General features: G+C 47.2%; 1 protein-coding gene across 1 annotated transcript; it reads right to left on the bottom strand.

Moving 5' to 3' along the window:
• Positions 1 to 2,434: 2,434 nt before the first annotated feature.
• LOC142194087 (endogenous retrovirus group 3 member 1 Env polyprotein-like) lies at positions 2,435 to 5,056 on the bottom strand. Its single transcript, XM_075263114.1, has one exon. It carries the CDS (start codon positions 3,983 to 3,985, stop codon positions 2,435 to 2,437), a length of 1,551 nt encoding a protein of 516 aa, XP_075119215.1. The 5' UTR covers positions 3,986 to 5,056.
• Positions 5,057 to 13,587: the final 8,531 nt, after the last annotated feature.

Below are 13,587 nucleotides of genomic sequence, written 5' to 3'. Positions count from 1 at the left end.
TTCTTCTGGTCGTTTCCAACGTCCCTGTATGGTCTTGTCGTACAAATGGGCTCCCCATCCCCACTGGGATGCATCTGTAGTAAGCAGGATCCATTCTTGTGGAACCGTGAACCTTCCGTCTTTCAGGTGTATCCACCATCTGAGGGAAAGACGGGTACTGGGAGAAAGGCAGATCTTCTTTTGCAATCCCTATGGAGACCTGTTCCAGGCGCTCAACACTTCCATCTGGAGGGGACGCAAATGCCATAAAGCCCAAGGGACTGCCCTGGCCGAGAATGACCTCAGGCCAAGAACCTTCATGGCGGTCCGGATGGTAACGCGCTGAGTTTTGAGGAGGAAACGGGCAGCAGCCTCTATCTTCAATCTCCTTGGGCTGGTGAGAGAGATCTGCATGTTCTGGGAATCCAGAATGAAACTGAGGAACTTCCTCTGGGAATCTGGCACTATTTCGGATTTCTCCCAGTTGATCAGCCATCCTAACTCTTGAAGGAAGGCTATGGTGATCTGAAGATGATGTTGAAGAACTGAAATAGACTGAGCTTTTATGAACCAGTCGTCCAAATAGCGAACCACGAATAGGCCTCTTAGTCTCAGTGCGGCAAAAACACCTAGAATCTCTAGGAAGCTCCACTAGACTGAACCAGGAAGGCAAGGAACTAACCCTTGCACTTCCTTTTTTAAACTGCTGACGAATATAGGGGGCGAGGCTTAGATTGGGCCCGCCCCTACTGTGTCTCTGCAACCGCAGAAAAAAAGGGGCTAGGACCGAGGAGGAGGAGGGAAAGGGGGGACCTGCCCCCTTCCCCCCTGCACTATTCTGAGCAGAACCGCATGCAATTTTAGCCTCCGGCCACACGAATGACCGGAAGTCAGGCCTCACCGGAAGTGTGCAGCGGAGAACTTCCTTCCCCTCAGCATAAGGAACCACATCTAGGGTTCTGGGTGCCGGCTGTAACGCATAGAGAGGGCACGGCAACTGCCGGCACAAAGAGGGACCGCCGGCTGCAGCGCATGGAACCCTCTCTCCTGCCACAGAGAGAGATGGGAGAGGACTGCACAGCAGGAAGCAGGTGAGTCATGGACCTTGCAGGAATCCTCTGAACAAGGGGAGCGGATTCCAGGGGGGAGGGAGGGGCTGTGAGACCCCGTTAACCCAGCGAGTAAGCAGGGAAAAAACTGACACGGCTAATTCTTCTTTTCTTTTCTGCTGAAGGAATACTGAAGAGGATAGGGAACTTCAGGACCCGGAAAGCCCTGGAGCTGACCCTTAAGGAGGACAGAGAGTCCTCCCCCACCTGTCCCATACAGGACAGAAAAAAACACACGGGGGGAGGGTCTTGGTGCCCTTTTATAGGGGCCAGCCATGTGTAATTTATTTGGCTAATTAAAAATTCCGCCTGTCCTACCAGCACACAGCGGCAGAAAATACCCCGTATTGTGCCACTGGTGGGCGACAGGGAAAAGGGTATGATAAGAAGCCGGGGTATCCACAGCAGCAGGTGACCAGGGCAGACCTGACCTCTTGCTCCCCCAATTTCCTTGCCGAGTGCACTTCAAGTCGTGTTTATAGCGCTATTTGTTTTTGCTCATAGGCATATCATTTAGATTTTTCTGCTGGTTGCTTTGCAAACTTTACTGATCTTCTTCCAATGTATCATCTGTATGCAGTATCAATAATATGATATGATATGATATGATATTGTCATATTAAACAAAGGATCCATACCTTTCAGTACCTGAGGTATACAAAAGATAAAAATGTGCCTGAACTACTGAAAAAAAAAAAGACAAAATAACTGATTTCTGTGTGTGAGCAGCTTTAATGTCCTCATGGGAAATCGCACTCCAGCCAAATATCTTGTTTTTCAATACAGTACTGCATGACCATAGCACTTACTAGAGAATCCACTGGTGTCACCTAGTGTTGCCTCATGGTATTGCACAACGTGTATTAAAAATGGAACAAAATATTTGGCTTCTGTTTTTCAGTGTCAGGGCTAAACACCCCTTGAGTATGCTGTCGTAGGCCAAATTCAAGCAAGAGGGTTATTCTTGAGCTCAAGGGAAACACAACACAGACGCAGCTGTCAGTGATTCAAAGTGTTTCGTTTATTTGTACAATACAGTGGGTTTTTATAGTTTTTTAGCAAACAGTACAGCCCCTTCTCTTATCTGGTCATACTAAGAGTTTCACCTTTCACCTGTATTTTCTTTAAGTTGAAACAGCTTGCACCAATATTTGTGTACCTTAACGTGTAGCTTAATGTGTAGCTTAACGTCCTTCACACATAGTTTCCACAGCATATGGTTCTATTTCATTTAACCCTTCACAATTCCCCCATTTTGGACATTATTCTCCTATCAGATGAGTACGTTCACCTACAATGTAGATGCCAGTCCTCGCTGGATTCCCCATCTGATAGTCCTATAATGTCTACCATTTATACCTATTTTTAGCATAACATCGATTGTAACACATCAAAGTTAACTTGAAAAAGCAGAAAATAAACAATAGAATCATGGCAATTTGTACAATGGTTTGTAATATCCCAGTTATCCATCCACCTACTCCCTTGAACCAATTAGCAGGATTCAAAAAGGAAAAAGTGTTGGACCACCAGCTATCTTCATTTTGCACAACCTCCTTCTCGTATTCTTCCCTTAATTTGTATATATCCTCTAATTTTTGCTTTCCTTTGATATTACCTTCTGGATCGATATAATGGCAACAGGTAGGTCCCACCACCTGACACATCCCACCCTGGGCCGCAGTAACATAATCTAGTACCAGGGTGTGTTGGTTGGTAACTATGATCAACTGGTTCTGTACTGCTAGGGTGGTATTGAGTACACCTAAGATACCCCATATTTGATCATCCAAATAGTCAGTGGCTTCTACTAGTTTATCCCAGGTTTGCATTATCATTGGATAAATAAGAACTGTACTGACTATTTTGTTCCCTGTACTCATTTGGACCAGATGGGGTCTACCACTTTTCCTAGGGGTGTTATCAGCTGCTCTCTTGTACAGAGTATGCTTAGGTATGGCTTTTGCATTTAGTTTATCAACTATAAAGGTGGCAGGAGTGAGTCTTACTATTGTACATGTACCTTTCACCCCCACCGGTAACCACTTGTATGCATTGTTGCCACATGCCCAGTACATCTGAGGAGGTAGTTCAAAGAAGGCTGAGTGTTGGGTAATAAGTTTGTGCACAAGATCCACAAAGCTAGATACATTTTTCAACATACACCAAGAAGGTTGTTTACCCAGGGTTCCACAATACCCGAAGTCTCGATTTCCACAAACAAAGTTAAGGTTCTTTTTCCTATAAAGCCTTTCTTCACTTGTCTCATTTACACATTCTATATTCCCGGGTATCTCCTTACATGTGTGATTATTCCCTTCTATGAATAGATGAGCATGTTCCCAGGAGGTGTTGTGTAATGTTCTTTCTACGACCCAAGGTGCCCAAAAATCCCCTCTCTCTTCTCCATCATCACCAAAACTTATCTGTAGTCGGGTTTGGGGAATTTCTCCTAATATAGTAGCAGTGGGTTTGTTTTGTGGAACCCATCTCTCTCCATCATATGTCATATATTGGATATTCTCATTATCCCCAGTAAGATTACCTTGCCACCATGGGTAATCTGTCCACCCCACTATTGGTATCCCCACAGTAACATTTGCCCACAATTTCCACACTGATTCTTCTGTATTGCGGGCATGATCCATACAACTAGACCAGTCGATCAGTTCTTCCATGGGGACAGGCACAGCTAAAAATGGTAAACTAGAGGAGGAAATGGGTGAGTGAGTGCATATCCAACAATCTTTGAGGGTCTTATCGAAACCTTCCACCATTACAAGATGATGCCTGACAAATTTATTGTCAACTTCTCTAGGTCCCTGAAGAGATTTCCAAGTTCCACTGATTGTGAGTCCTTTAAGAAAGCATAAAACAAATAATGCCCATCCTTTCATTCTTTCTGTGGTTCAGGAACCTTTTTACAATGGGAAGCGTGTATCCAGGTAGATTTTCCTTCCAATTTGACTGAAGTGGCAGTTGTCAGCAGTACTTGGAAAGGACCATCATATCTGGGTTCAAGAGGCTTCCTGGTATGCCTTTTCACGACCACCCAATCACCAGGCTGCAAGCTATGTGTTCCTGAAAAATCAGAAGGGTCTGGAATAGAAGAAAACACCTGTTTATGTGTTGCTTTCAGTCTTTGACACAAGTTCTGGACATAGCTGGCAGTGCTGTCATAATTGAGTTGTAAAGTCTGAGGAAAATACAACCCTAGTCTAGGCACACTTCCAAAAAGCACCTCGAATGGTGACAGACCTGTCTTTCTATTAGGAATGGTCCTCACTGAGTATAATGCTAGAGACAGGCACTCTGGCCAGGGCCTTCCTGTCTCTGCCATGGCTTTCTGGATTTTTAACTTGAGTGTGCCATTCAATCTTTCCACTTTGCCTGAACTTTGGGGATGATAGGGTGTGTGGAAAGCTTGCTCAATCCCTAATGCAGACATTATTTCCTTCATTATTTCACCTGTGAAATGTGTACCTCTGTCAGATTCGATCACCTCAGGTATCCCGAATCTACACACAAGCTCAGACATCAATTTCTTGGCAGTTACCTGTGCGGTTGCTCGGCTGACCGGATAGGCCTCTACCCAACCTGAGAACAAATCCACACAGACCAACACATATTCGTACGTTCCAGATTTAGGCAATTGTATGTAGTCTATTTGTAACCTTTGGAATGGATACAGGGGTTTTGGTGTGCATTTGGTAGGTATCTTAACTACCTGTCCTGGATTGTGTAGAGCACATATGTGACATGCTTTTACGTGATTCCCTGCAGCCCTTCCAAAACCTGGGGCAAACCATAATTTACCCACTAGTGACTCCATGGCATTTCGAGAGGCATGCACCTTACCGTGGGCCAAACCAGCCATTTGGGGGTATGCTGCTGCGGGCAGACACAATCTATCCCCCATTTTCCACATTCCTTCACATTCTCTGGCACCAGCCTTTGTCCATTTTTCGATTTCCTCGTCAGTCACCTTAGAGTATAGCCCCTTGGGGTCTGCTAGGTCAATGTCTATTTTGCTCACCTGGTTGAGATCCTTCCATGGCAGTAGTGCCGCTGCTTTTGCTGCTCGATCAGCCTTCTCATTTCCAATACTCTCAGGGTCTCTTCCCCTTGTGTGAGCTCTAACTTTCACAATTGCCAACTGCTTGGGAAGCAATATGGCCTCCATCAACTGACTTACTAAGTTTCCATTCTTAATTGGCTTGCCCTGTGCCGTCAGGAAGTTCCTAGACCTCCATATTGGACCATAATCATGTGCAATGCCAAAAGCATACCTGGAGTCAGTGTAAATGTTTGCTGTGCTATCCTTAGCTACTTTGCAGGCTTCTATAAGGGCTTTCAGTTCAGCCTCTTGTGCTGACATGTGTGGTGGAAGGGCTTCTTGTACTATGATGTCATGCATAGTGACTACAGCATACCCTGTAACAAATTTGCCTTTTTCTGTTAGGTACCTGGAACCGTCCACAAACATCTCATAATCAGGATTTTCCAATGGGGCATCAGTAACATGACTGAAGCCGACTGTCTCTTGAGCCATCAGGTCAACACAGTCATGCTGATGCAAATCATCTTCTGAGAGGGAGTTTAAAAATATCTCATCTTCATCTACTCCCCCTTTTGAATCATGAACTCCTATTGGTAAAAGAGTTGCAGGATTCAAAGTCAAACAACGCTGAAATGAGATGTTGGAGGAAGATTGTAGAGCAAATTCCATTTTGCTCTGTCTTGCCAAAGAAAGATGACGTCTGTCTACCTGTGTGAGGATTGCATGGATGTCATGTGGTGTGTATACCACTAGGGGGTGGTCTAGGACAATATCTGAGCTTTTTTCAAGCAGGGCCTGTACTGAGAGTACAACCCTTACACAAGAGGGCGTACCCCTTGCGACAGCATCCAAACGTGCACTATAATATGCCACGGGACGCTTTCTATCTCCATGTTGTTGTGTGAGAACTGCAGTAGCATGTCCCATCATCTCAGTGACGTAGATTTGAAAAGGCTTCTGATAGTCAGGCAGGCCTAGGGCAGGAGCACTGACTATCTGGAGCTTAAGTTGGTAAAATGCGTCCAAAGCCTCTGGTGTCAGACTGAACGGTTTAGAGGAAAGACAGTCGTACAAGGGCTGCATGGTCAGAGATGCAGATCTGATCCATGGCCTACAGTATGACACCAGACCCAAAAAGGTACGTAACTGAGCATGGGAGGTTGGCACCTGCATTTCTCTTACCACTTTGGTCCGTTCATCTGAAAGATGTTTGGTACCTTGGCTCAGACAATGTCCTAAGAACACCACCTTTTGCTTACAAAATTGCAGCTTGTCTTTACTGGCCTTACAACCATTCTGGCAGAGGAAACACAGCAGGCTTATGGTTGCGGCTTCACATGTCTGTTTATCTGGGGCACAAAGAAGAAGATCGTCAACATATTGTAATAAGACAACATCATCAGAGGGAGGGTCCCAGGCATTCATGATCAGTGTGAGACACCTTGTGAACTGATTTGGACTATTTTGCGCTCCCTGTGGCAGGACTGTCCAGGTGTATTGCTTACCTCTGAAGGTAAAGGCAAACAAGTATTGGCAATCGGGGTGTAGGGGCACACTGAAATAAGCATTGCAGAGATCCACAACGGTATAATACGTGGTCCCCGTGGGAACTGCAGACAGTAAAGTATGAGGATTGGGCACTACCGGGGTCTCTAGCAAGGTCACTTTATTCAACTCTCTTAGATCATGTACCATGCGGTAAGTATCTGGTTCACCCTTTTTGCCCTTCTTTTTAACAGGGAACAGTGGTGTGTTGGCCACTGATGTACATTCTTTTAAAGCCTTAGCTTTTAGCAATTCTATTATAGTTGTGGCTATAGCATCTTCTTGGGCGTGTGTCAGTGGATACTGTTTGATTCTAGGTGGCTGGGCTCCTGGTTTTAAGTTCACCATAACAGGAGGAACATCTAATTTACCCAAATCCGTTTTACTTGTTGCCCACAAACTTTCCGGGACCTGAGACAATAATGCACTTTCTTCCTCAGTGAGGGTGAATACTGAATGTGGAGTATTCACTGCTGCAGATACTAAACAAAGTATCTCGTGATCGGTATGTGTGGTTTGTACATAAGCTTCACCAGAGGGGTGCAGCATGATGTTACAACCCAGCACTCCCATCACATCAGTACCTAAAATATTGTCTGAGGTTTCGGAAACAAGGAATCTAGTCAAAATCCTGCTCCCCTGAAAGGACGTTTCTATGGGCTTTGTCTGGTAAAACGGGGCAGGGGGACCTGATACTCCCTGAACCATCTGGCTCTCACCAGACAAGGGTAAATCTAAATGAGTGACAACGTCTTTGCTGACACAAGATTTAGTTGCCCCAGTGTCTATGAGGAACGGCACCTCCTTTCCATTAATCAATACAGGTTGGAAAATTTGTATACCTCTCTCTGCTGAAGATAAGAGGGACACTGGGGCTGGAGGGCCTGACCTTCATTGTGAGTTGTCCTGACTCTGACTAGGGGCAGGTTTTCTACAATTGTCTCTTTGTTTTGGGCGTGAACATTTCCTGGCCAGATGTCCCTGTTCTCCACAATTAAAACACTTTCGAGTTTCCCTCTGTCCTTGTTGTCTAGGGCGGGTGCCCTGTCGGCCTTGATTACTTGGGTTACCCAGGTTTAAGGTGCCCTGATTGGTGTAATTTTTCACTGGGGCGACTGCCTTTTTCTCTCTCTCATCTACAGCAAACCCAACAGCCTTGGCATACAAGTCATCTGGGTTTGTGCGTCTCCAATCTGGGGTGCAACCTCTGATCTTTTCGGCCATATTTGGTCCGATTCCTTGCATGAATGCTTCAGCAATCATGGTGTTTTTCAAAGCATCAGGGGCCTGATCCCACCCAGAGTCTATTACCTTGGTGAGTAGTCTGCCATAATAAGCTTCAACAGACTCTCCTTTCTCCCTTTTACAAGTAGTCAAAGCGGTGCGTCTGGTTTCTGCTTGTTTGTCACACCACAATTGTAATCTATCTAAGAACTCGTCCCCACTCCTAGTGGTTTCTGTACTGTGAGGCTGATGTCCACCAAACTGGGCAGTAAGATTAATGGTTGTCATCAATCCCTCAGTACATTTGACCTGTAAAAGGGCCATAAGATCCTTCCAACCAGCTTTATAATTCATCTGGATCATTTGCATCTTCCTAAAGAAGGCACTGGGCTCTAACTGAGGGTCTGGTAATTGTTGGCAAAGGGCCAATTGTTCACTGGGGGTCCAGGGTCGCCATTCAACTGTGGTGGTGGTGACATTTTGACTGCTTGCCTCCCCCCCTCCTGCTTCTCTTTGTGGAGTTCGGGGTGTCCCTTCTTTTGAATCATCATCAGCGTCTCTCCTAATCGCTGCCTGGGAGTCCTGGATGCCCATGGTTCTCTTTGTCTGGGACCTAGTCAGGACCGGGTATAAATGTTGGGTTGGCTCTGGTGGAGGTGGTGGTGAGAAGGTCTCATTATCAGGTGGTTGCAACATTTTCACCTGCTGGGCATTGGGGCGGGGGGCTCCACATGCCAAACAGATCTCCCGAAAATAGGGATTTTGTTGACCACAAATTCTACAAGTCCAACCCTCAGGATCTCCATATGGTGGAGGTGCGGAGGGTGGCTTCTGCCGTCCTTTCTGATTCAAGATCACATCGGAGGGCAAGGTGTATAATACACCTTTCTTTGGATCTGATTTTTGAGGCCATCCCCCTTTCTCCACTCTATTACTACCTTCAATCAGAGCATATATCCCTCTTTGTAACTTATGCTCCTGTATCTGTCCTGCATGATCTAGTCTCCATTGGTCCCAAAATTTACTATCAAATAATCCTGTCTTGGAAACCCCTGCTCTTTTAAGGATTGTCTTTACTTGGGCAGCAATTTCTTTCCCTTCTCCCATCTCTATTAGTTCATATGGGGTATACCCTACCTTGGAGGGTCCCTTCCCCATACTAGCTGATGGCCAGTCAGCCGTGAGCGTCCCACTCCTCTAGGGCAATTAAGACAATAGAGGGTCACTTTTGACTCACCTAGTGGGACCTCCCAAACAGTCACTCTGTTTTCATTGAACTAATCTCTGATGTGCAAATTCTGGTGTAGTGCTCAGGGCAAAACCTTATTCGGTCTCCACAGACTCAACTTTCATGTCTGTGTCCCTTTGCCTAAACACACCTGAATCTTTGCACGTACTCGCGCGGATTCTACTCAGTCCTTAGTGCTACTACTCGGGTCCCATTCGACCCTGACCGTCCAGACACGGCTGGAGGCTAGTGTTCCAAAACAAGGACTTTTCAATCACTCAGTACTTCTACTCTTGCAATTCTAGGGATTAAGGATGGAGAATGACTCTCCCTTCTGTGCCGCCTTACACACTTTATAACAGATATAAACAGTGAACAGGATCAAACTTAGCAAACCAAAGGACATGTACAAGGTCTCCCATTCAACTACAGACAGCATACTATAGGTCCTTCCAGACTATATAAATTGGCATCGATTGTTATATGCAGTACTAACCTCACTCGCCGACACACAGGATTCAGGACACGTAGGAACTCAGATTAGTTATATGGTAAGAAAAGGACTTACCGTTACAGCGCTGATTTGTTCATCTGAGGTCCTCCGGGCCCGTCTCCAAATCGGTTGGTGAGTGGATCAGTATACTATCAGCTGCACATTGAACGATTATCGATGTCCCACGTTGAGCGACAATTTGTCAGGGCTAAACACCCCTTGAGTATGCTGTCGTAGGCCAAATTCAAGCAAGAGGGTTATTCTTGAGCTCAAGGGAAACACAACACAGACGCAGCTGTCAGTGATTCAAAGTGTTTCGTTTATTTGTACAATACAGTGGGTTTTTATAGTTTTTTAGCAAACAGTACAGCCCCTTCTCTTATCTGGTCATACTAAGAGTTTCACCTTTCACCTGTATTTTCTTTAAGTTGAAACAGCTTGCACCAATATTTGTGTACCTTAACGTGTAGCTTAATGTGTAGCTTAACGTCCTTCACACATAGTTTCCACAGCATATGGTTCTATTTCATTTAACCCTTCACATCAGTAATAGACAAATTTGCTTTTAAAGTGCTGTATTTTTCATGTATAAAACAATGGAGCCAGAACTGTAGATCTGTATTTTATCATTTAAGCTAACTTTGTTATGTATGCAGAAAGCACTGACACTAAGAACGATACTACAGCTGAACACATTTTCATACCTCCCAACTTTTGAAGAACCGAAAGAGGGACAAAATGTGCGTCGCGCGCCGTGGCAAATTTAGCCCCGCCCACTTTTGTGTTGACTCCGCCCGTTCTCATTAATTTTTCATGTGCCCACACACAGTATAATCCTCCTACAGTCACCCGTAAATTATATGTCCCCCCCTCTATCTCTCCCCCAGTTTCATATACACCCTTCATCTGCCCCCAGTTTCATGTCCCCCCTCCATCTCTGCCCTCAGTTTCATGTCCCCTCCATCTCTGTCCCCAGATTCATGTCCCCCATCTCTGCCCCAGATTCATGTCCCCCATCTCTGCCCCCAGATTCATGTTCCCACATCTCTGCCCCCAGATTCATGCCCCCCATTTCTGCCCCCAGATTCATGTCCCCTCCATCTCTGCCCCCAGATTCATGTCCCCGCATCTCTGCCCCCAGATTCATGTCCCCTCCATCTCTGCCCCCAGATTCATGTCCCCTCCATCTCTGCCCCCAGATTCATGTCCCCATCTCTGCCCCCAGATTCATGTCCCCTCCATCTCTGCCCCCAGATTCATGTCCCCATCTCTGCCCCCAGATTCATGTCCCCTCCATCTCTGCCCCCAGATTCATGTCCCCACATCTCTGCCCCCAGATTCATGTCTCCCATCTCTGCTCCCAGATTCATGTCCCCTCCATCTCTGCCCCCAGATTCATGTCCCCTCCATCTCTGCTCCCAGATTCATGTTCCCACATCTCTGCCCCCAGATTCATGTCCCCCATCTCTGCCCCCAGATTCATGTCCTCTCTATCTCTGCCCCCAGATTCATGCCCTCTATCTCTGCCCCCAGATTCATGTCCCCTCCATCTCTGCCCCCAGATTCATGTCCTCTCCATCTCTGCCCTCAGATTCATGCCCTCTATCTCTGCCCCCAGATTCATGTCCCCTCCATCTCTGCCCCCAGATTCATGTCCCCCCATCTCTGTCCCCAGATTCATGTCCTCTCCATCTCTGCCCCCAGATTCATGCCCTCCATCTCTGCCCCCAGATTCATGTCCCCTCCATCTCTGTCCCCAGATTCATGTCCCCTCCATCTCTGTCCCCAGATTCATGTCCCCTCCATCTCTGCCACCAGATTCATGTCCCCCCATCTCTGCCCCCAGATTCATGTCCCCCATCTCTGCCCCAGATTCATGTCCTCTCCATCTCTGCCCCCAGATTCATGCCCCCATCTCTGCCCCCAGATTCATGTCCCATCCATCTCTTCCCCCAGATTCATGTCCTCTCCATTTCTGCCCCCAGATTCATGTCCCCACATCTCTGCCCCCAGATTCATGTCCCCTCATCTCTGCCCCCAGATTCATGTCCCCTCATCTCTGCCCCCAGATTCATGTCCCCTCATCTCTGCCCCCAGATTCATGTGCCCTCCATCTCTGCCCCCAGATTCATGTGCCCTCCATCTCTGCCCCCAGATTCATGTGCCCTCCATCTCTGCCCCCAGATTCATGTGCCCCCCATCTCTGCCCCCAGATTCATGTCCCTCCATCTCTGCCCCCAGATTCATGTCCCCTCCATCTCTGCCCCCAGATTCATGTGCCCTCCATCTCTGCCCCCAGATTCATGTTCCCACATCTCTGCCCCCAGATTCATGTCCCCTCCATCTCTGCCCCCATATTCATGTCCCCCCATCTCTGCCCCCAGATTCATGTCTTCTCCATCTCTGCCCCCAGATTCATGTCCCCTTCATCTCTGTCCCCTGTGTCATGCCGTCCTCTCCTTCATCTACCCCCAGTTTCATGTTCCACCTCAGTGTACACATTAGACTTACCTTCTCCTTGCTACACCCCCGCTCTCTCTGCGCCTCTCTCTCGATTGCACACAGTTGTAGACGCGAAGTGACGTCATCTCATCGCGTCTACACAGCCAGTAGCCGGCGTGCAGCGGCGAAGCAAGGAGCTGAGCTGTGACAGCTCCTTGCTTTAGCCGCGTATGTGTTCAACTCAGATCTCCGTCCTCTGGACGCAGATCTGAGTTGAAATCGGGACTTACCTCCCTTCAACCGGGACCGCGGGACACGTCACCGAAATCGTGAATGTCCCGCGGAAATCGGGACGGTTGGGAGGTATGCATTTTGCAGTTTAAGGGCCCCTTCACACGGAGGATACGCTGGCTCATTTAGAACGTGTAAACGTTCCGAAACAGCAGTGTTTAAAACAGGTTCCATTGCTTTCTATGGCCGTCTATTGTTTGTATTTCGAGATTTTTTCATCCTTCTTGAAATGGGTTGTGCGCTTCGAGACTGGATATCAATCCGTATTACATCATCTGGATGATTTCTTTTTCGTAGGGCCGGCTGATTCCCCGGTTTGTGAATTTTTGTTGCGTTCTTTTCAAGGTTTGATGCGCTCTTGTGGGGTCCTCCTTTCCAAGGAGAAGACAGAGGGTCCGGTGACCTGCCTGTCTTTCCTGGGAATCGAGATTAATTCGGTTGGCATGGTCTTCCATTTGCCTGACGACAAACTGGACCAGCTGGTTCTGGAAGTTCAAAAGGCTGAGAAGTCCAAAAAGGTGACCTTGTACCAAATGCAGGTTCTTCTCGGTCTTTTGAATTTCACTTGCAAGGTGATTCCGATGGGGCTCACTTTTTGCCGCCGTTTACCCTTAGCCACTAGGGGTGTCTCTCACCCTCATCATTTTCTTTGAACCACCAGAACCTTGCGCAAGGGTCTGGTGGTGTTTTTTGGCGTCGTTCAATGGTAAGTCTGTGTGTCAATCAGACGTCGTGTCTAGTACGGAACTCTCACTTTTTACGGACGCGGCCGGGTCCGACGGTTTCGGCGCCATTTTCGGCAACAAATGGTGTAGGTCCGAGTGGCCCTCCTCTTGGGCTGACAAGGGCTTGGTTAGAAATTTAACGCTTCTGGAACTTTTTCCTATTGTAGTTGCGGTGGAACTGTGGGGCCAGAGCCTCAGCAATTGTCGTGTCTGCTTTTGGTCCGATAACATGGAGGTCGTGCAGGCAGTGAACAGCCTATCGTCTTCCTCTTTAGAAGTATTAGCGCTCCTGCGACATTTGGTTTTCCGCTGCCTGCAGGCCAACATCTGGCTTCGCGCTCGGCATGTTCCAGGTGTTCATAACAACATTGCTGATGCTCTGTCCTGTTCTAATTTTCAGCCCTTTCGTTTGCTACACCCGTCAGCAGAGGAAGAGGGTGTACCATGTCTGGAAGCCTTGTGAACGTTATTGGAGAGAGTTTGATGGCGCT

The sequence above is a fragment of the Leptodactylus fuscus genome, chromosome 2 (genome assembly GCF_031893055.1).
Source record: "Leptodactylus fuscus isolate aLepFus1 chromosome 2, aLepFus1.hap2, whole genome shotgun sequence".
Classification (NCBI taxonomy): Eukaryota; Metazoa; Chordata; class Amphibia; order Anura; family Leptodactylidae; genus Leptodactylus; species Leptodactylus fuscus.
Note: the sequence above shows the minus strand (reverse complement) of the source record. Positions and strands in the feature narration are given on the sequence as shown.